This window comes from Apis florea, unplaced genomic scaffold (genome assembly GCF_048593485.1).
Source record: "Apis florea isolate Af1SG1 unplaced genomic scaffold, ASM4859348v1 contig_3367_pilon, whole genome shotgun sequence".
Taxonomy (NCBI): domain Eukaryota; kingdom Metazoa; phylum Arthropoda; class Insecta; order Hymenoptera; family Apidae; genus Apis; species Apis florea.
In genome coordinates this window covers 2,955,752-2,978,342 of record NW_028256746.1, presented here as the reverse complement: position 1 = coordinate 2,978,342, position 22,591 = coordinate 2,955,752, and the positions used below count along the sequence as shown (strand labels likewise).

Sequence of the window (22,591 nt, the reverse complement as noted above, 5' to 3'; positions counted from 1 at the left end):
TGTTTGTGTTATTTTTTTATTTTAATTGTAAATATAAACATAAGAAAAGTTGCATATTTCTTAAATATATATCAAAAAGAATTAACAAAATTTATGTAAAAAATTTTTATTTATTTCGTTTAAATTTTGTAATTGTTTTTTTTTAATATTTTCATATTTTGATACATCAATATGTATAACTTGTTTTAAATATAGAATATATATTTTCTATATAGATTTTATAACAATTATATAATTAATATAAATATTAAATTTTTTTTCTATTTATTTTCTTATTATATATATATATATATATATATATATATATATAAACTTTTATAAAATATAATCAGTCTATATAGTAATATATTTTTTATAAAATAAAAAAATAAGAAAATAATACATCTAGATTAATTAAATTTGTGTCTTGAACATTGGACAATGTTCTTACAATTACTAAAATTATTAAAATTTATACATTGTCGATACAAAATGTATGATATAATTAAATAACTTTTAATACAAGCAAATAATAATTTTGTAAATTTATATTTTAAAAAAATTCTGCGTTTTTGATTGTCTATTATGTTTTATGTATAATAAAATCCCATGTGTCTTTCCATCTTAATTTTAAAATTTCCTTGGCACTCAAATTAGTTGTACCATAACTAAGAACACTAAATTTTTTAAATACATAAATGACAAAAATTAACCATGTAATAATACCAAATTTTAATATATACATTAAAAAATTGTGCTGATATCGAATTCTGAAAATAAAATATTGATTTGATCTTTATACAGTATATAAAATATATAAGAATCAATATTGCAATAAATTTATATAACTGATTAAATGATTTCTTTTTTAAAGGAAATCATAAATTCTCTCTAATAAAAAATTCACAAAACTTTTCATATATTTCGATTTTTTAATTTTAATATTTTGAAATATATTAAAAACTATCAAATTATGTCTTCACTAAAAAAGCAAATACTATATATTTATATTTTCCGAAAAAATGTATATAAAATAAATTTTTTTTTTAATTATTTTATTATTCTATTAAATAAGTAATAATAATAAGAGAAAAATGACTATTTTTCAACATACCTAATAAGATAATACAGATGTTCTATTGTTGCTGCTGTAAGCAATAATTTAAAGATGAATGCCGGTAAATAATGATGAAGAAATAGAGTTCTTTCAACAAATATAAAAGGTAAAAAGTGTAACAAATATCCAGTTAATAAGATACTTCCAATATTAGAAAATTTGTTCCATTCTTCGCGTGTAATATCAAAACACATTCGTCTTCGTCTTAAAATATAAAATATTAAAAGAAATGAATATATAATTATACATATTGTGCCAGAATACCAAATTGCTATATTTCCTAAAAGATGTACTTGAGCCTATCAAAAGAATCAACAAATATATCAATATTAATTAATGTCTATGAATATTTATAATAAAATATTAAAATATTAATATAAATAATAATTTGTGAAGAATTTTTATATATATGTAATAAATTATTATATGTATATAAATTTTTTCTTCACAAATTATTATAATTATATATATATTTACATTACTATCATTGGAAACCCAATATGCAATTCCTCTAGACATTAATGGCCAATCTAAGGGATCACTAGAATACATGTGACTATTTTGTCCTTCTTGACCACTAAAGAGCATTTTTAATTGTAATTCTATAAATTTCTCCCAAAAATTCAAAGTAGTAGCTTGTAATGGAATCATTTCAGCATTAATCAACTCTCTTTCTCTTTGTTTTTGATCTTCACTTTTAGTATATCTATGTTCTTCAACATTCCATATGGAATCTGTTTGATCTATTAATCTATCTGCAACTATTTCATGCTGATTGAAACCCCAATCAGGCAATTGTCTTCCACTAAATTTTAATGCATAATCTGTATTTACATGTATCAATCGTATTTGACTTTGAATTGCATGCCAAACATCACCAGTACTATCTTTATTACTAATTTCCACTTTCCAAAAATTTTGAGCAGGCATAGATACATTATAATCAATATAACAAGATACTTCTTGACTCTGAGGTGTCATTGGAGCAGCAACATCATGTGAATTTAATGCTCGACTTGTAATTCCATGTACTAATTGTATTATATCACCATGCTTTATTGGTTCACTAGGTTTTGTAACAACTAAATCATTTCTTTCTGGTTTTTTTACAATCCACCAATTGTTAACATCTTTAAATGAGTAACAAGTAACTTGTTGTTGATGAGAACTACCTCTTCCATCTGGATATCTTAATGGATACATATGATTATGACTATGAAGCCAGCAAGCTCTTCCATATGTATGTCTTAAAGTAATCTGTGATCCATGTGTAACTTCTAGAGGTTGACCTTTTGTAATGCTAGCTAAACCACCATCTAAACTTGCTTGAAAAGCACTTGTCATTACTGAATCATGTGGTCCAGCTTTAGAAAGTGTTGTTAAATGTATATAAAACACAGTCAAATATATAATACAAATGATACTTAATATTACAAAAATTCTTATTATAAGATGAATGCATAATACTGTATTAGATAAAGTTTTTCTCGGTATTAAATTCCAATAATCATAAGCAATTAAAAATAATGATAGAATCAATGAATATAATCCAACATATTTGACACTGAAAAAAATTTATATTAAATTTAAAATAAATTTATTAAAAATATATACATAAATTTTTTAACTTATACCATAATGCACATGTTAAATTTGCAATTCCTAAAATTAACCACAGCCACCAAGATAAATTTGTTGGTTGATCCATTATTTTTCTAAATTTCATAATGCATATTAATCCAAATAATGAAAATTGCATTAAAATACTTTCCATTAAAATAAATCTAGATTGAGTTAACAAAGCATTATCTAAAATGATAATAAAAGTATATATTATTAAAATAGTATATACGCGTATATATATGTGTATATTAAATGTTCTAATAAATAATAAAAATATAATATAATATAATAAATTACCGAATAATAATAAAGTTCCCGCTAAAGTAGCAGTCCATTGTTTTAGGCCTAATTCCAAAATTAAATGATAAGCTGTGGGAATTAATAGACTGCCGCATAATGCCGGCACTAATCGTAATGCGAATAGAGGTACAATATCCGAATAAGGACTGCCTATTCTATCAAATTTAAATTGACCATCGAAACCAGCTATATACGCTGCTGCAGAAATAAGTTGTTTTCCTAAAGGAGGATGTGAATCAAAAAAGAATGTTTTTTTCATATAAAGCCCTACATATTTTCCATAATGTAATTCATCAAACCTGTTTCAAATAATATTTATAATTAATGTTTATAATTTATAATTATTTTAATTAAAAAATAAATAATTAATAAATATAATTATAAAATTATAATAATAAAATTTTCGAAATCATATGTATATTATAATTATATATAATTAATTTATATATATTATATAATATATTATATAAAAAATAAATTTCATTTTACATAAAATAACTTACACTATACTTCGTGGTTCTTCTAAACGGTAAAATCGAGTAACAATTCCAGTTACCAATAAAATAACTGAAATTAAATCAATCTCTAGACTAATTTTAATTCGAGTTTTCAGTGTTGTATTTACTGGTATTTCTACTGTTTTAAATTTTTCGATCGTATTTGAAGCAATTTCATCTTTCTATTTAAAAAAAATTTAATTATATTAACTATATTAAATATATAAAATGTATGAATATATATATAATATATATATTGAAAAAATTTATATATAAATTTATATATTCAATATAAGAAATAAATTTGAATCGATGAAAAGCAAAAAAAAAAAAATTTTTAAAAATTTAAAATAAAGTTAAAAATTATATACAAAGTATATAATTATTTACCTCATCTCGTTGAACATTTTCAGTGCAATTAGTAGAAATATGTTCATACTCAAACTTGGCGCTTTGTACCTGCGATTGTTTGTTATCTAATATCCTTCGTCTTCGACGAACTATCATTGCATAAATTTGTTGTTTAAAATGTTGTTGTAATCCGTATGAGATATTTTTATTTCCTTAATTGCTATTATTTTGAAAAGTCAAAAGAGACGTTACCAAGCCACTACTTTGATCTAGTGTCGACCCACATCATCAAAGAATAGATTTAACATAACACTATCTTGTCTATGAAAATTTAAATTTCTAAAAAGTATTATCTCAAATTCTTACCGTTATATAAAATATTGAAAATATTAAATATTCTAATAAAATATTGGAAACATGTGATATTAAATTAATAAGAACAGTCACAGGTTATATTTATATGATTGTATATATAATATAACGGTACTATCTCTGAAAATCCCTGTGAGAATTCTTTCTGCGCATCGCGTGGTAATTTTATACATTGCTTTATTTATAAAATAAAGAAATTTCTTTGAAATATAAAAAAATTTTATTATTTAAAAATTTTTTTGAAATAATATAATTTCAATAACAATATATCATGTAATATTCGATAAATTATGGATTTAATTTTCTTTATTTCTAAAATATTTTATTATTATAATTATAATTATTAAGTATATATTTATTTTATTGTAGATTAAGATATGGATAATGATAAAATTTCTTGTCCTATCTGTTCTGAAGAATTTTCTTCTACAATAATAGAAAATCATGTTAGTAAATGTTTATTCTTAAATGAATCAACAAGCAAAGAATCTTTTAAGGATGAAAGCCCTGCAAGGAAATATGTAAAATTAAATAATACAAAAGCAAAAAAGAGTGATTTGGGATTAGTAAAAAAAAAAACTACTTTAATAGAATCATCATCAATAAATGTAGATTCTCAGATACCAAAAACTTCATTTAACATTAATGTAATTTTTTTCTTTGAATAAAAATATAAGAATGCCTAATAGATAATTAATAATAGTAATTTTTAGACAGATAAAGAAATTAAAAAATTATTTGGAAATGATTATATACCTCTTGCGGAACGCATGAGACCTACAACACTTTCAGGATATATTGGACAATTACACATTCTTGGACCATCTACTATTCTTTATCAATTATTAAATAAATTTGAAATACCAAATATAATTTTGTGGGGTCCACCTGGTTGTGGAAAGGTATTGTAAAATAATTTTTTAATTATATATAATTTGTTAATTTTATTTATAAAACAATATATTTTTATATATATTTTTTATACATACAAAAATTTATATATATACATATAAAGTTTTATATAAATTTCAGACATCTTTGGCAAATGTTATAGCTCACATATGTAAAACTAAATCAAATGGTAAAATAAGATATGTTAAGTTATCTGCAGCAATAGCTGGAGTAAATGAAGTAAAAGAAATAATAACTATAGCTACTAATGAATTAAAATTTAATAGACGTACAGTAGTTTTCATGGATGAAATACATCGTTTTAATAAAAGTCAACAAGATGTATTTTTACCACATGTTGAATCTGGTATTATTACATTACTTGGTGCAACAACAGAAAATCCTTCTTTCAGTTTAAACTCAGCACTTTTAAGTCGCTGTAGAGTCATTGTTTTAGAAAAATTAAATATATCTAATTTGATATGTATATTAAGCAGAGCTGTAATATCATTAGAAGGAATAGTGCATAATTCAAATAAAATATCGGAAAACACCACTCAAATACCAAAATTTATTATAGATGAACCAACTATAGAATGGTTGGCAGGAACCTCTGATGGTGATGCTCGTATAGCATTAGGTGGTTTGGAATTAGCAGTTCGATGTAAATTACCAAACAATGAAGATTTTGTGAAGAATGATCCTGTGACTATTACATTAGATGATATTAAAGAAAGCCTTAAAAAAACTCATATGTTATATGATAAAAAAGGTGATCAGCATTATGATATGATTTCAGCTTTACATAAATCTGTTAGAGCAAGTGATGAAAATGCTTCTCTTTATTGGTTAACAAGAATGATATTAGGTGGAGAAGATCCAAATTATATTGCACGAAGATTAGTTAGAATGGCATGTGAAGATATTGGTTTAGAAGATCCAAAAGCTCTTGGTATCAAATTCATAATTAATAATTATCTATTTTAATTCAAATCACTTGATTTAAATTGAATAAATAATACCTATAATTTTGCAAAATAATTTTCAGAAATTGCTATACATACAATGCATGGCTGTAAGATGATAGGAATGTCTGAATGTAATGTCCTTTTAGCACAATGTACAATATATTTAGCCAGAGCTCCAAAATCTAGATTGATGGAAGATGCACTTAGAGCTGCTCAAAGAGTAGTAGCTGAACATAAAGGACCTCAACCAGGTGTACCTTTACATTTAAGAAATGCTCCAACAAAGCTTATGAAAAATTTAGGTAAACAATCCATTTTATTTCTTATTATATAAAATTTTTACTATTTAAAATATATTAATGAAATATATTTTATGTACACTTTTCATTTTAGGATACAGTAAAGGTTACAACATGAAACACAAAAATAAATCAGGTTTGAATTATTTGCCAGAAGGATTAGAAAATGTAAATTTTTTTGATTATCATTAAAATATATATGTGCATACATATATCTTAAATAAAAAAAAAATATATATAAACTATTATAATATAGTTATAATATTAAGAAATATAGAGTATATTTTAAAAATTATCTTTTAAGCAAGATTAATTATCAAAATGCATAGCTTTAACAATTTAATGTTTTGTAATTGAATTAAAATAGGTTTTTAATAAAATAATATTTATCTGATTTAATATAATATATAATCTTTCACAATTATGAAATGACTAACATTTTTTTTACTTTATTATTAATAATTATTTATTTATATATTTACATTAATATATTTAGTATTTTTTCCATATTATGGTTTTATTGTTTGCAGGCATATCATAAATATTTATTAACTTCATTCCATTTTTTTCTGCTAATTTCTTTAAATCATTAATATCTCTGAGACCCCATCTTGAATCTTGAAGTCGTAAACTTTTATCGAAATTAACATTACTTTCTGGCGTTATTTTTCCATCCATAGCATAAGGTCCATATGTAAATAAAATACCATTATTTTTTAATAATTTACCCGCATTATTAAATAAACCAATAGAACACTCATAAGATGAAATGTGTATCAAATTTGCATTATATATATAATCAATACTGGCTTCTTTAAACATATTATTCTCCCAAGTATGAAAATCTGTCTTAATATCTATATGTAAAGATTGTTTTATATTTGAAAATCCATTTGCATAAGCTGTTATACTTTCTATTAGTTTTAAGTCATATTCTGAAGGATAAAAAGTTATTTCAGGAAAATGAGAAGCAAAATGGGCTATATGTTGTCCACTGCCAGATGATATCTCTAAAAAAATTTGACCTGGACTATGTTGAATATGTTTTTGAAGAATTAAAAGTATTGGATTCTTGTTACGATCAGCTGCAGGATAAACAAGTTTTTTGGTAGCCATATTAGTAGATCTTAAACTGAAAAAAATATTATTTTTATATTATCTAAATTTTATTACATATATTTATTTAAAAATTATTAAGGAAAGAATCAAAAACAAATCTTACCTACGACTAGCAGCAGAGTAGACAACTGCATTCATATTTAGTTATTGCATTGATATTTTTTGACCTGAAAAATTTAAGTATGAACTTTGCAGATTTCTTGGAAAATAAATAATTATTTAAAATATAATAAGTTAAAATACTAAGATTAAACTTAACGTGAATTAATTTTAATTTATTATATTTTAATATTATATTAAATTTTAAATTAAATTATTTTTAATATATAATAAAATAAATATTTATGTAAAACAATAAATAAAATAAAAATGATTTTATTCAAACAAATTTTTATTATATTTATTTATTAATAATAAAATTGTACAATATGTAATACATAATATTGTATACATAATAACTTATAAGATTTATTAATTAAATATTTTTCACACACATTTTTTAAACTAATTACACTAAATTAAATTAAGTAATATGAATTATTTAGAGTTTAATAATTTCTTTTATCATGTTCTAATTTCTTTTATCTTTGCTTTTACTTGATTTTTCTTCTTGGTTCTTTTTATTTTTTATTGAATTTGGTATATATACAGAATGTCCTGTTTTCTTCAAGTGTTCAAATAATTTATTTTTACTAGGAAATTCAATTTTACATGTAATACAACAATGTGTTAGATCTGATATTTCAATACTTTGTGATTTTTTTTTTATATTTTTACTTTTTTTACTTTTAGATTTTTCATTATTTATTTCTACATTAACAGATAATAATTCTGTTTTATTTTTTTCCTTTATTAAATCTTCTTCATATTCTTCTATTTTGTCATTAGATGATTCTTGATTATTTTCAGTAACTTTATTTAATAATGCTTTTTTTTGTTGCTGTTTCTTACGTTGTTTTTTTGATAATAACATATCTTCATTAATATTTATATCTTCATCACTAACTTGTTCTTTTATTGGATTTTGAAGATATTCTTCATATTCTTCTATTTTGTCATTAGATAATTGTTGATTATTTTCAACAACTTTATTTAATAATGCTTTCTTTTGTTGCTGTTTTTTACGTTGTTTTTTTGATAATAACATATCTTCATTAATATTTATATCTTCATCACTAACTTGTTCTTTTATTGGATTTTGAACATTCTTCTTTCGTTTTTTTTTTTTTGTTTTTTAGGTATTTCTTCATCTTGTTGATCAGAGATAATCTCATCTTCAGAAGTTAAATATTCATTATCATTTTTGTTTGATGCTACATAAAGAAAATCATTCATTTGAGGATCTGTAGCAAGTTTAAATTTTTCTGAATAATATTTTACATTTTCTAGTATTTTAAAATCTTCAAATTCTTCATCATCTGAAATTAGTTCTTCTTCTGAAGTTTGTTCTCCAGTATTATTTTTGTTTTTTGAATTATTTTGAATAGGATTTAATAAAAAATCAGGCATTTGTGAATTTGTTGATAATTTTTTTTCACATTCTAAAATTAATTCAGAATTCACATCACTTTCTTGAGAATTTACAAATTTTATATCTTCTTGTATCATAGATACTTTTATTATTGCAATATTATCTTTATGTTTTTTAGAGTTTTCATGGTTTGTGAACGCTTTATGTGTTTTAAATATTTTATTGCAAGCTATACAATACATAGAATTATCATCTATTGTATTCTCATCATCTATATCTCCATCAAAAGATAAATCTTCGCCAAATTCTTGAGCAAGATTTGCTTCAATATTTTTAAGTTCAGCTTCTATGTTTGAAAATTTTGACCATTCTGATACTTTATGCTCTTTCAATTGTTTTTGTCTTTCTAACAATTGTTGTCTTTTTCGTTCTTCAACCTTCCTTAAATTCTCTTTTGCACGTTCAATTAATTTAGTTGTATGAATTTGCACTCGTTTATCACGTTTACGTATAAAAGCAACTAAATTTCTTACTTGTTCATTTCTTTCTTTTTTAGCTTTATCTCGAACTTTCTTATTTTCTTTTTCAATAAGACGTACCACTCTTCTATTAGGAGCATTTCTTATATCATAAGGATCTAACCAAGCAAATGATTTTTTTGTATTATAACTTTGCCAATAAGCATAAAAATTATGAACAACTTCTTTATATGAACTTTGGGAATCTCCAAATCCTGGAACTTCTTCATCCGAATCCCCTTCTTTTGAATATTCTAAGTCCTCAGCTGCTAATTTTTCAAACACATTACGATAAATAGTATAAAATCCTTTTTCATCATCTCCATATCCTTTGAAGCAAGTAGTTGAGAAATATTGAAAGAGATCAATAGAATCATCTTTATAATTTTCACCAATATCACCTTTTAAAATAGCATCACGATGATTATCATACCAAGTACGTTCATGAGGATCACTTAACACTTCCCAAGCTTGTTGAACAAGTTGAAATTGTTCTTTTGCTTCTTCTGGATTATTTAAATTTTTATCTGGATGCCATTTCAAAGCTAATTTTCTATAAGCTTTTTTTAAGTCATCATCAGAAGCATTTCGTGGTACCCCTAATACTTCATAATGACATTTCATTGTAGCAATAATTAATATTTCTTATTCACAATATTAAAAATTGTAGTTTAACTTTGTGTAATATAAAGTTATGTAAATCATACACTACAAGAAGATCATTGAATCGATAATACAATAATAAATATTCTTTTATTAATAGTTTTTTTTATCACATTTTATATTGTATATAACTTAAACCATATTTATATCAATAAATCTAAAACATATCTTACCTAATATTTTTTAACGATTATTTACAATAATGATTGATCTTAAAATTGTAAAAAATTATATAGTTTTCTTTCTAAATATAATTGCACTATAAAATTTTTTATTTTTTAAATATGATTACTATATAGAATAAGTTTCAAATTTTAGGTTATATATATATTTTCACATACATATACGATCATGTTCATATGAAGTTAGGTTCATGAGATATTCGTCACATTTATTTCAAGTCATATATTAAAGTAGACTGTGATACTATATATTTTAAAATTATATAAATATAAATGAATATTGTATTTTTATAGGTAAATTCTGTAATTCTAAATATAATTCTTATAAATAAATATGGATTTAATTCATCAAGCATCAACATTTACTTTTAAATGATAAGGAAAAAATTTTTATCAAATTATTAAATATATTTTGTTTATTATTATATTTTTTCTTTATCATTTTTTTTATTATAATGAGGTAATCTTATATTAATGAAATTAACATCTTATCTATGTACTCATTTTATTAATAATAATATTAAAAGTCTAATAAATTTTAAATAAATTTTTTATTTCAATTTTCTATTTTTTATAAAATAAATTTTAACAAAATCAAACATTGTAACTTTTATTTTATATCGAATTAGAAAAGATCTCTTTACTAGGGATTTTTTGACGTGGAACAGCTGATTGTATGCGTTATTCGTCTGACTATTCTCAACATCAAGATGGCCACGATCGTGAAAGTACAGTAAGGATTGTATGATTTTTGGCATATATCGCCAGTTACGACGTTTGGAGCCGTTGTCATTAATATTCAGTATTTTCGGTAAATATTTCTATGTTATTTTACATAGAACACGCGTTGATTTATCAAAATAATTATATAAACGCGATAAAATTAAAATTTTATAAATTGTCAGTGACATCTCGTGAACGTGATATAGCAGACGCCTCTAATTGCTTTTAATAGGTTTTCTTCGAGATCTTAGTGTATCGCGTTGTTACGATGGCCTTTGTGGTAGATGCTTGTCAAGCCCTTTTTGCTATGGATGAAGAATTCATTTGCTATCACCGAAAATATCTGTTATTAATATCAATGTAACACTGATTATTCTTCGACTACTTTATAACAAGGTTTTGTCATTTATTTATTACGGGATTATTTGATTGCATTGTCAGTTAACGACTTGTTTTGAATTGTTTCTTTGAATTACTGTTATCTTATATATCGACAGAAAAACGTATGTTGTAGATTTAATAATTCACATTTTTATATTTTTACAAATAAAACATGTGTGTAGCCTATATATTGTGTTTTTATATTGTCAAAACAAAAACTTTTCTTTTAATTAACTGACAAATTGATCTGCTTGTGAATTTATATTACAATAATTTATTCAACGATTAAGTTATAAAATTTTTTTCATTTATATATATATATATATATATATATATATATATATATATATATATATTTTACAATAATGAAAAAAATATCAAATAAAAAATATTTTATTTTAATATAAGATTCAAAAAATTTATTAAAAATAAATAATGAAAATAATTATTAAAAATTTATAAATTTTTATGAAATGAATTTTTCTAATAACTTATAAAAAATTAAAAAATTCAATTCAAGTTTTATTTATATATCTTATCTATATATTATATTTTATATTTATAATATTTATAATATTAGATATGTTGTATATGCAAAAAAAATTTGTTTTCTTACTTTAATGTAAAATTGAATTTTAAATGTTTCTAGAAAATTTTAAAATAATATATTAGCATTATTTTTATTAAAATATAATTATAATAATTTATATATATATATATATATATGTATAATTATATTTAATTATTATAAATATTATAATTTGTTTTAATTGTATTCAAAATATAAATAAGTTAAAAATTTTATTAATTTAATTTTATATTAATTATTTTATATTTTTCTTTTTTCTCCAATTATATGATATGTGTATATATATATATATATATATATATATATATATATATTGTTATTTTAATAAATTTTAATAATTAAAATAATTTTGTTAATGATATAAAGTAATTAAATTGTAGGTTGAATTTTAAAAATGACAGCGGGTACAAGCTTAGTAGTACCTATAGTTTTATGGGGTCGAATAGCACCAACTCATTGCATTTCCTGTATCTATTTGTCCCGAGATCAAAAAACATTAGTAACAGGATGTTATGATGGTCAGATATGTTTGTGGCAAGTAGATCCTGAAACATTAAAGGTAAATGTATATTTATCTTTCAATTAAATTTTAAAAACATTAATTAATAATTATTGAATAATTATATTATTAATTATATATTAAGATGACTCCAAGATGTTTACTTGTTGGTCATACTGCTCCAATTATGTGCCTGAGCCGAGCAAGTGTTATTATGGAACAAAATTTTATTGTCAGTAGCAGTGAAAGTGGAGAAATGTGCACTTGGGATTTAGTTGATGGAAAATGTAGGGAAGCTGTAAAACTCAGCAGTGTTCATACACAGATGTTGCCTTATGTCTCCGCTGGTGGAGAAGATGTTAGATTGTTTTGTTCAGGGTATGTTATAATTTCATTAATATATTTTGAAACAATATATAAATTTATTTAAAAAATTTGAAGAATATTCATTTTGTTATGTTTTAGATACTATCCTGAGGTTTTAGTAATGGACCCTTTTAGTTTGGAGGTTTTATTTACCCTAAGTTCACGTGTTCATCCTGATTGGATCAGTGCTTTGCACGTTCTACGACCGGCCAAACGGAAAGGTCGGTTCTACGTGCATACAAGTTAGTTACACTCCATCACACCTATGCTTTATACCATATAAACTGCTACCTTATCTGTTTTTAATTTCTTAACCAATCTATATTGTGCAAAAATTTATTTTACTTTGTTATAAAGAAATATTATTTCATCATAATATAATTGAATTATTTTATTTAAATTTTAAATAGAATATTAATTTGCACAATATGTTTGGTATTTCCTGGCTAATTAATTTTTTATATTCTATCTTTCTGCTCAACAGGTTTTTCATACTATTAATTAAAATATATATTTTTGTGCACTATTATTTATTCAATTGAAATATGTAATAAATTTTGTAATATCTTTTTTGATAAAGTAATTAACAAGGATAAAATTTTATATATAGATATTTTTTATATTTTTAAGATTTTAAATTTTCTGCTAACTTTTCAAGCAATTAATCAAAAGAAGCTTTATGCTTTGGGTATATTAGAAACTTTGCATCTAACTATATATTTTTTTGTCAATAATGTTCCATAATCATTTAAATTGATGGTAAAACTTCAATGTTATATTGTATTATCTAAATAATAATTTAAATACTATTGAAATTTTAATGAATATTATATTGTTGCAGCATGTTAATGAATCATATATGGAGACATATCAGTACTATTACACTGGCAATTAAGGCTGTCTCATTTTTTTCATATCTTTTTTTTCATTATAAATAATCATAAAATTAAATGAGCAGGCATTAATATTTGAATAAACCTTTCTTTTATGCTACTTTCCTTCATTCGCATTTCCTTTCACAAAATCATTATGGCATACATTGCATTTATCTACATTAATCACTTTCATATCATTTATGATACACTATTATCTATCGTAAGTATACATTACAGCTAATAGATAATTTTTAATGTTTGAATGCAATGAATGCAATTATATAAAAATTCTGTTTAGTGTGGCTTTTTTATTATAATAATATTATTTGATGCATTTCTTAATTTAATTAATGTGTAAAAAAAAGTTTTTTCTTATCTTATGTATTTTATATAACAATATATAAAAAATTATTTATATCATATTTTATTCCATAACATATATTTATAATAAATATTTTTTTTCTTTACAGAATAAAATTATAATTAGTTAAAGTACAATTATTTATAATTAGTTAAAATTATAAATATGAATGAATAATAATGTAAATAATATTTAAAAAAAATAATTGCATATATTATAATTGATCAAGAGTTTTTTTTTAATATTTGCATTAAATATATTTTTTTATAAATATATAGATATAAATCTTAAGTACATTCTTAAAGATTTAATATTAAAAATTCATTAATTAGTATAAAAAATATATATAAAATCATGAATTTGAATTTTTTTGGATTTTAAAAAAAATTTTGAATTTTTTTTCTTAAGTAATTGTGCTATATTTAGAAATTAGTAATTATTAGACTTACAAAATACTTATGCATGATTCAAATAAGCATGAATTGAAATCTATAGATATGACTTTATTTTATTGTAAAATAATTTTAAAATTTTATTTTGCATGAAATTATAACATTATATTATTTATTGAATGATCATTAATTATTTTAAATATTTTTTTTTTTTTGCTTTCAGTATATTTATTTTTTAATATTAGAATTAAATTTTATAATTTTATAAAAAATTAATAATTTTTAATGCATTTATGATATTTATAAGGTGTTATATGTTAATCTTACTGGAAATTATTTTTTGCTTAAAATATTGACATCTTCTTAGATATAGTTAACGCGCAACAAGCGCTTCTATTCATTTAAAGACGATGTTGTGCTGGCCTTAACGACGACTGGTATGGTCAAGGTGTGGACTCTTCTTGGGCATGAGAATCGTAATAGTGAACCTCTTTATGAACATGAAAGCAAACAAATACGATGTTTAAATGCACTTGCTATGACTTGTTGCCCATATAATCAAAGAACTGTATTAATTGTGTGCTCTAAACATTGGCAGGTATATGTTAATTATTATTATAATTTCTCAGATTAATTGATTTTTTTACTGATACAGTATCTACATTAGATATATGATGCTGGTGACTTCTCTCTTCTTTGTTCAATTACTGCACCTTGTGGTGAACGCTGGATGTCTGGAGATTTTTTAGCTGCAGATAGAGTTATTTTATGGAGTGATGAAGGTCATGGCTATCTCTATAAATTACCAGCTAAGTACGTTTTTAAATAAAATGATATTTTTTTTTATTATTTAATTTTTTATATTTTGAACTTGTCATGAAATATTAAAATTTCTAAAGAAATTATTGATAATGACAAATTTAAAATATATATAAAACAAAGATTTGATAGCATATATTTTCAAATATATGCTATCAATTATAGATTATATATTTAATAGATTATTAATTGTTGCTTATAGGGTTCTGGTACATCTTGAAAGGTAGTGTTTTTAAATTAATGTTGCCAATTATCTGAATAAAAAAAGAAATTTATTTAAAAAATGCTTAATTTTATAGCTTTATCAAGTACTAATATATATTTATATGTTCTAACAAATTTTAAAATAATAAGATAATTACAATTTAAGCAGTATGAAAGCTAAGTAGAAATATTTTAAAAAACAATCTTTTATATTATTTTTAATATAAAATATATTTAAAAAAAAATAATATGTTGTTACAATAGTTGAAGAAAAAATATTTCATGAAATAATTAAAATGTAGTTAGTTATTTTAATGCCAATTTACTATTCTTTTTTTTAGTATACTTCATTTATAGTTAGACATGTAAATGAAATTTTCTTAATCAAACATACTTTTTTCAAATTCATTTAATTTAAAATTTTTTAAAACTAAATATTATTTTATAGAAGCACTTGCTGGCAATGCACATTTAATATTTGTTTCGTGTATATTGTTTTACTTCATTTGTCATGAATGTTCATATTCAATCATATTAAATAGGAAATGCTAATCATTTATTTTTTATTTTATATCAATATTAATAATACATCAATTTTATAATACAACAATTAAATAAAATGATTTATATGTTATATCAAAAAATATAATAATCTTTGAAATATATTTCTTATACATGTTTTTCATTAATCTTTTTGTCTTTAGTAAATATATAGTTAAATATGAATATAGATTAAAAAAATTTTTTTATGAAATGAATATAGAATTCTTATTAACTTTTATATAAAAATAAATTGTTTTAAGATTCGTTCATAATATGAAATCAGAATATTCAGAATAAATCATTCTGATTTATTTTAACAATTCCAAAAAAAAGAACACCAAATAATTAAAATAATCTTATTGTAATTAAATATATTTCTAATTTCCATTTGTTACAAATAATTCACAATGACTTTTTTTACGGTGATGTGTCTTTTTCATATAATACACATCTACTGCATTCTACGATGGATCTGGTGTTCTCTAGCAAGTTGAAGGGCAAGGCTCTTAGCAGGTAATCCTGCATTATGTGTTACACACTTTCTTCTTAAATTTTCTATTGTAATTTTCATTTTGCTATATTCTTTTACAGATATTTTGCTTATTATTCTTTTACAGATTTCTTTTTATTTCTTTACTTTCTCCTGTTTTCTTTTTTATTAAAAATGATGAATGAAGTATAATTTATAGATATCTTGTATAAATATGAAATATTATTTAAAAGATTTATAAGAAAATAATATCTTCTATAGAAATGTTAATAATAATAATATTCATTTTCTATTTTATATATTTTATTAATCTATTTTATAATTTTTCTTAATTATTGATTTAAATTAAAAGTAATTAATCAAAATTTTTAAAATGAAATTATATGAATTGTTCTATGTCTCTTATGATCTTATTTAAATAAGAATTTTTTTCTTTATATAATATTATAAAGAATTATAAAATATTATAAAGATCATATACTTAAATTAAATTAAACATATATATTATAATTAAAATATTTATATATATATATTTATTATGTTATATTATTATGTTATACTATTTAATTATAATTAATTCATGTCTTATTTTTTTGATAATATTTATATATTATACATATATTATATATATTATATATATACATATATAATATAAACCTATATTAAATCGAAATGTTATTAACTATATAATTATAGTCATAGTTAATAATTATAGTCTTATATTACATCTCTCTGCATTTCATATCTTATGTTTTCATCTCTTATTTGTTTTAAGTTGCTTTACATGTATCTTATTTTATATTAATCAAATGAGATAAATAATAATTTTAATAAAAAATAGTGCTGTGCCAGCTTATGTAGTTTTAGTAAGCTATACTAATTACCAATCATATTTAGTTGCATTTATTGTTCAAATATATTTATATTTATATTATTGAAACATATGTTTTTTTATATCATCTTAACAAATTATTATATAAGTAATATAATTGTACACTATTTTATATGTTATAAAATCTATTAAAGCTTATTGGTATGTATCGTAAATTGAGTAATATAAATTAAATAAAAAATTATTAAAATTAATAAATATTAAAAGTATAACTTTACTATTTATTGACTGTAAAGTATTCTTAATTTATTTATTTTTAATTTAATATATACTATACATTTCGTTAAAATATATTAAAATGTATTATGAATTAATATTTAAAATAGAAATTATTATTATGAAAAATAGTTTTGAATAATTAAATAATATATTATTCTTATTTTTTTTTATATTATATAGTAGCGTTGCAGACAATAAAAATTTCCATTCTGCGGGTGTTGAATATGATCAACCTTATCTCTATTGTACTTTGATGCAACCTGGAGATAAAGTAAGCTTAAAATTAATTAGTTAGTTTAACAATATTAATTTTTTGAAATTATACAATTCTTTATTATTAATTATTATATTTTCTTTTATTTTTAGCCTCTATCATGCCCTCCAGCAATGCGATTAGTTACAGTTCAAAAACAAAGTAAAATATTAAAATATTTATTACGTGGTGATAGTGAAGGAATTGTTCTTTGGACAGTTCCAGAAATAACAACTCAACAATTAACTCAAATTTGTCAGAATGATCGTTCTACTCCACTTTCATTACCACCAGCAGTAAAAACAAGTATTACTAGAGCTTGGGAAGAAATGAAACCATCGCCAGTTGGAATATTAGATCAATTAGATAGTGGAGATGTACATGGTATAAAATTAACAGCTAGTATATATTTACCTCAACAAAGTCGTTTAGTTGTCGGTCGTGAAGATGGCAGTATTATTATTGTTCCTGCAACACAAACAGTCATGCTTCATTTACTTCATGGCAATCATCAACAATATGATGGTACAATAAATTTATTAATTTAAAAATATTTCTCTAAGAATTTTGCTTCAGCGATATTTTTTTTTATTCAATGGAGCAATTTGACATTGTATAAATTGTAATATTTATATAAATTTATTATTTAATCAACTTCTTTCTCTTTATTTTATTATGTTTATAGATTTATTATGTTTATAGATTGGCCTCCCCATCAAGTACTTTTGGGTCACTCTGGCCGAGTGAATTGCCTTTTATATCCACATGGAGCAGCTCCACGTTATGATCGGACACATCTTGTTTCTGGATCTGTTGATTTTGCCGTATGTTTATGGGACCTTTATGCTGGTACACTTATTCATAGATTTTGTGTTCATGCAGGTGAAATTACACAATTAATGGTACCACCTGATAATTGTAGTGTACGTTCACTTTCTTTTATATATTATTATATGTATTAAATATATATATTGTTAATAAATAATACTTTACAATTATTTTACAAACTATTATAATTTTGTAGTTTATTAATACATAATGATGATTTAATCATTTTTTAGCCTAGAATACAGAAGTGCGTTTGCAGTGTTGCATCGGATCATAGTGTTACTTTGTTATCATTAGCAGAAAGAAAATGTGTTGTTCTTGCTTCTCGGCACTTATTTCCAGTTGTTACAATAAAATGGAGACCATTGGATGATTTTATGATAGTCGGATGTTCAGATGGTGCTGTGTATGTATGGCAAATGGAAACTGGTCATTTAGATCGCGTATTACACGGTACATATAAATTTTTTATTTTACTTCTCTAATGCTTTTCTAATAATCTTTGTTCTAAAAGATTTTATATGTATATATAAATCTTTATAAATGTATTATATATATGTAATATGTATTATAAGTGTATATTTTGTTTAAAATTAAATATAATATATTATAAATACAATATTTTTTATTATAGTTTATTATAATTTTATTATAGTTTTATTATAATATTTTAAAATTTATTTTTATAAAATTTTAATTGAAATTTTTAGGTATTATTGCAGAAGAAGTGCTTTATGCTTGTGATGAAAATACAATGGCTGCATCTGGGGGATCAGCTACAGGTGGTGAATTGGGATTAGCTAATCCTGCTGTACATTTTTTTAGGTAAATCTTATAAAATAAATGATAGAAATTTTAGATAAAAGAATTCTTAAAAGTATTTTTTTTTAAACTTCTTAAATTTTGTTTTTTCAGAGGTTTGAGACATAGAAATCTTTCTGCTATACGACATGCAACTCAAAGAGGATTACATCAGTTGCAGCAACTTCATGGTGGACAAGGAGTTGACCATGGAAACCAAATAAAGGCAAAAGGCACACCTTTAATGATTCAAGGATTTAGAAGTAATCCTAAAGATCCAGAAAGTCATATTTTATTTTTTGATATAGAGGCATTAATAGGTAACATTTTCTTTATTCTTTCTTTTTAATATATATATATAAAGAGGTTTAAAAAATAGATTGATATTTTCTTTTTTATACATAGTACAATTACTTAGTGATGAATATGGAGCAATGTCACCAGGTTCTTTAGAAGCACAAGGTCTCATTTCTGCTTCTGAGTATCAAAAAGTCGCAGCACTTACACAATCTGCCAGTCCGGATGCTCATAAAAAAATTGCAGGTAAAAATTTTTTTAGTTCTTATTATTCTTCATATAGATTCTAATTTTAAATGCTAATTATAGTATTAATAAAAGAAAAAAATTACACTAACATGCCACTTTATAGACTTTTTCGGTCGCGTCAAGGATAAGGCAGGCGACGTTGAACGAATTTTAAAGGAGAAGGATCGTCACGGTATTGTGTTATTACAGTTTCATTTCGTAAATGATAGTTTGTGTGCAATTTTTTTAGAGCAAAAATTTAATAAGGATCTCACATAAAATCATTAGTTTTATTTTATATGAATTATGTTTGTATAAATAATTATACAATAGAGTGTTCATGCATACTAAAATTATTTATTGCATGCCTTGCCATATAAACAAATTTATTTATATTATTAAGATTTAACATAAATATATTTTTAGTATTAAAACAAATCAGTTTAGATACAATTTTAATAAATTATTTTGTTTGAATTTACAATATCAAAACTCTTGATCAATTAACATCTTTCATATATTAGTTCATTAAAATAGTTCAACTTGTGTAAACTTATGTAAACTTAAAGAAAATATTTTATCATAATTAGCGCTTTGTATTTTTAATTTGGTTATAATTTAGTAGTATATTTTTTTTTTGTTACTTGAATATTTTGATTTATAAATATGTACTTTTGGAATGTTTATTTTATGTAATATCTATATCTCATAGTGCATTTAATTCTCAGTTATTGTCATTAAAAGATTCAAGTTGAAGAAAATATTTATCTATTATTATATCATTTAAAGCCAATTTCTTTCTATAGGTATATTGGCTAAAATGAAGGAGGGCGCAGAGAACGTACATACTAAGATTCAGGCCAAGGTGGAAAGCGTTGGCCTCAAGCCGTCGACTCTTGACGGCAAAGGTTAGCCATGATTTAAGAAAGATGGCAAAATTATTGTCATCTTTCTATCATTGAAATTACGTGGCATGAATTTTTGTTATTAGTTTAGACTTGTCATCTGCTTTCCATTTTCCTTTTTTTATAAATATAAATATAAATAATATATATATATATATATATATATATATATATATATATATATATTTACTATATTATTTAAAATATATTTATTATTTGTTTTAATATTTAAATTATAAGTTATTGAAATTTTACTAATTTCATTTGTTTTATATTCCTATACTATTAAAAATTTTTGAACATTTATTATATTAATTTTATCATAAAAATATTCTGATATATCTAATTATCTTTATATTTTGATTATTTATGATATTATTTATGATATAATATTATTTTGTCAAATATAATATAATTAATTCTGTCAAATTAAATTAAAAATTCAATATTTTTTAAATATTTAAATAAGTAAAATCATAATTTACATTATATTTTATAATATAAATTATAAATCTTATTTTTAACCTGCATATATGTTAGTATATATTTTTTTGTTTTTTATAATATATATTTTTATTTATGCAGATTAAATTAAATAATATAAGTAAAAAAATTAAAATAGAAAAATAACGCTATGATATATTTTTTGAAAATTGATTATTGATTTTTTTCAAAAACATAAATCGTTTTGAAAATAATTTATTTTATTTTTTTGAATTATTTTTTTATATTATTTTTATATTATATATTTTTTATATTATTGCAAATTTTATTTTACTATATATGTTAATTTTTTTATTTATAGATTATATATATACATATATAATAAAATTTTTCATACATTTCATATTATAAATAATTTGAAATAATAAATGTTTATTGCTTCAAGAAAGTTATGTGAATGTATGAGAAATTTTGAAGTTATAAATTTATATTATATTTAATTTTTCTAAAATTCTTTTTAGATCTAAAATCTATAAATTAATAGTTATTATAAAAACTTTATTTTTTCACAGGTGATAATTGGAATAATAATGATGCTATGAAAAATAATTTGAAACGAAATGGAGCTTTTAATGAACCAAATGCAACTATGGAAGTAGCTCAGCTTATATTAAGTTTATTGCATGCCTGGGGGATTGATCCAGATTTAGATCGTGTTTGTGAAGGGAAATTAGGTTTATTAAGACCTATGGTTCCTGTTTCATTTGGAGTTTTATCTAAAGGAGGTATAAATAAATATAATTTAGTTTATGAAATATATATGCTCATAATTTAATCTTATGTTTGAAAGGTTACATGTCATTATTATTACCAACTTGGCAAACACAATTGGAACCAATTGGTGAACCTGCAACTCAATTAGAACAACGTTTACCAGCAGAATTAGTTAGACAGGAAAGACTTACAAGAGCATTCACAGCAAGAGCGCATTGGGAATTGTCTACCACATTAACTAGCAATCATTTATTAGCAGTAGTAGCTTTAGCAAATACTTTAATGTCAATGAATAATGCCACTTTTGTACCTGAACAAGAACGAAATCGAATAATGCATAGGTTAATAATTAATATTA

At 22.1% G+C, this 22,591-nt stretch overlaps 6 protein-coding genes across 23 annotated transcripts in view; 2 read left to right on the top strand and 4 right to left on the bottom strand.

The window, feature by feature from the left end:
• Positions 1-336: 336 nt before the first annotated feature.
• rt (Protein O-mannosyltransferase rt) lies at positions 337-4,042 on the bottom strand. The gene is made up of 7 exons (XM_003695480.4): positions 3,907-4,042; positions 3,523-3,698; positions 3,017-3,318; positions 2,731-2,905; positions 1,574-2,660; positions 1,094-1,395; positions 337-749 (listed from the first exon to the last, which is right to left on the bottom strand). Exons 1-7 carry the CDS (start codon positions 4,021-4,023, stop codon positions 563-565), a joined length of 2,346 nt encoding a protein of 781 aa, XP_003695528.1. The 5' UTR covers positions 4,024-4,042; the 3' UTR covers positions 337-562.
• Positions 3,907-6,821, top strand: LOC100865470 (ATPase WRNIP1). 3 transcript variants are annotated; one of them, XM_086911974.1, is made up of 7 exons: positions 3,907-4,398; positions 4,609-4,886; positions 4,953-5,141; positions 5,272-5,497; positions 5,711-6,082; positions 6,179-6,400; positions 6,492-6,821. In XM_086911974.1, exons 2-7 carry the CDS (start codon positions 4,617-4,619, stop codon positions 6,587-6,589), a joined length of 1,377 nt encoding a protein of 458 aa, XP_086768100.1. In that variant the 5' UTR covers positions 3,907-4,398; positions 4,609-4,616; the 3' UTR covers positions 6,590-6,821. The 3 variants fall into 3 exon arrangements, with proteins under 3 accessions (XP_086768100.1, XP_086768098.1, XP_086768099.1); XM_086911972.1 differs by having other exon boundaries at positions 5,272-6,082; XM_086911973.1 differs by having other exon boundaries at positions 4,338-4,512; positions 5,272-6,082.
• Positions 6,822-6,835: 14 nt separating this feature from the next.
• Positions 6,836-10,774, bottom strand: LOC100865356 (methyltransferase-like 26). The gene is made up of 3 exons (XM_086911975.1): positions 10,342-10,774; positions 7,620-7,683; positions 6,836-7,529 (listed from the first exon to the last, which is right to left on the bottom strand). Exons 2-3 carry the CDS (start codon positions 7,652-7,654, stop codon positions 6,890-6,892), a joined length of 675 nt encoding a protein of 224 aa, XP_086768101.1. The 5' UTR covers positions 7,655-7,683; positions 10,342-10,774; the 3' UTR covers positions 6,836-6,889.
• Positions 7,890-10,483, bottom strand: LOC100865235 (dnaJ homolog subfamily C member 21). The gene is given in 3 exon segments (XM_031917729.2): positions 7,890-8,746; positions 8,749-10,213; positions 10,342-10,483. Coding segments are annotated over 2 exon segments (2,040 nt in total). The 5' UTR covers positions 10,130-10,213; positions 10,342-10,483; the 3' UTR covers positions 7,890-8,087.
• A 246-nt stretch (positions 10,775-11,020) lies between the features above and the next one.
• The window catches only part of Rbcn-3B (WD repeat-containing protein Rbcn-3B), a 15,929-nt gene continuing 4,358 nt past the window's right edge, over positions 11,021-22,591 (top strand). For 2 of the 15 annotated variants that reach the window (XM_086911956.1, XM_086911952.1), the window contains exons 1-19: positions 11,046-11,161; positions 11,306-11,469; positions 12,424-12,602; positions 12,688-12,920; positions 13,008-13,150; positions 14,944-15,134; positions 15,204-15,349; positions 16,589-16,615; positions 17,884-17,974; positions 18,070-18,481; positions 18,659-18,879; positions 19,018-19,237; positions 19,495-19,609; positions 19,700-19,905; positions 19,991-20,128; positions 20,235-20,303; positions 20,917-21,018; positions 22,032-22,244; positions 22,310-22,574. In XM_086911956.1, coding sequence (XP_086768082.1) covers positions 12,438-12,602; positions 12,688-12,920; positions 13,008-13,150; positions 14,944-15,134; positions 15,204-15,349; positions 16,589-16,615; positions 17,884-17,974; positions 18,070-18,481; positions 18,659-18,879; positions 19,018-19,237; positions 19,495-19,609; positions 19,700-19,905; positions 19,991-20,128; positions 20,235-20,303; positions 20,917-21,018; positions 22,032-22,244; positions 22,310-22,574 — 2,957 coding nt within the window. In that variant the 5' untranslated portion in view covers positions 11,046-11,161; positions 11,306-11,469; positions 12,424-12,437. Of the gene's footprint in view, positions 11,162-11,305; positions 11,470-12,423; positions 12,603-12,687; positions 12,921-13,007; positions 13,151-14,943; positions 15,135-15,203; positions 15,350-15,557; positions 15,579-16,588; positions 16,616-17,883; positions 17,975-18,069; positions 18,482-18,658; positions 18,880-19,017; positions 19,238-19,494; positions 19,610-19,699; positions 19,906-19,990; positions 20,129-20,234; positions 20,304-20,916; positions 21,019-22,031; positions 22,245-22,309; positions 22,575-22,591 lie in introns of all 15 variants that reach the window. The other 13 variants (XM_086911967.1, XM_086911965.1, XM_086911958.1 and 10 more) reach the window with 12 other exon arrangements.
• LOC100871155 (hrp65 protein) overlaps positions 17,675-22,591 on the bottom strand; it is a 24,208-nt gene continuing 19,291 nt past the window's right edge. Inside the window, exons 9-10 of one of the 2 annotated variants that reach the window (XM_086911971.1) lie at positions 18,371-18,424; positions 17,675-17,963 (exon numbers count right to left, since the gene is read on the bottom strand). In XM_086911971.1, the coding sequence (XP_086768097.1) occupies positions 18,416-18,424 (9 nt within the window). In that variant the 3' untranslated portion in view covers positions 17,675-17,963; positions 18,371-18,415. Of the gene's footprint in view, positions 17,964-18,370; positions 18,425-22,591 lie in introns of those variants that run through there. The other variant, XM_086911970.1, reaches the window with a different exon arrangement.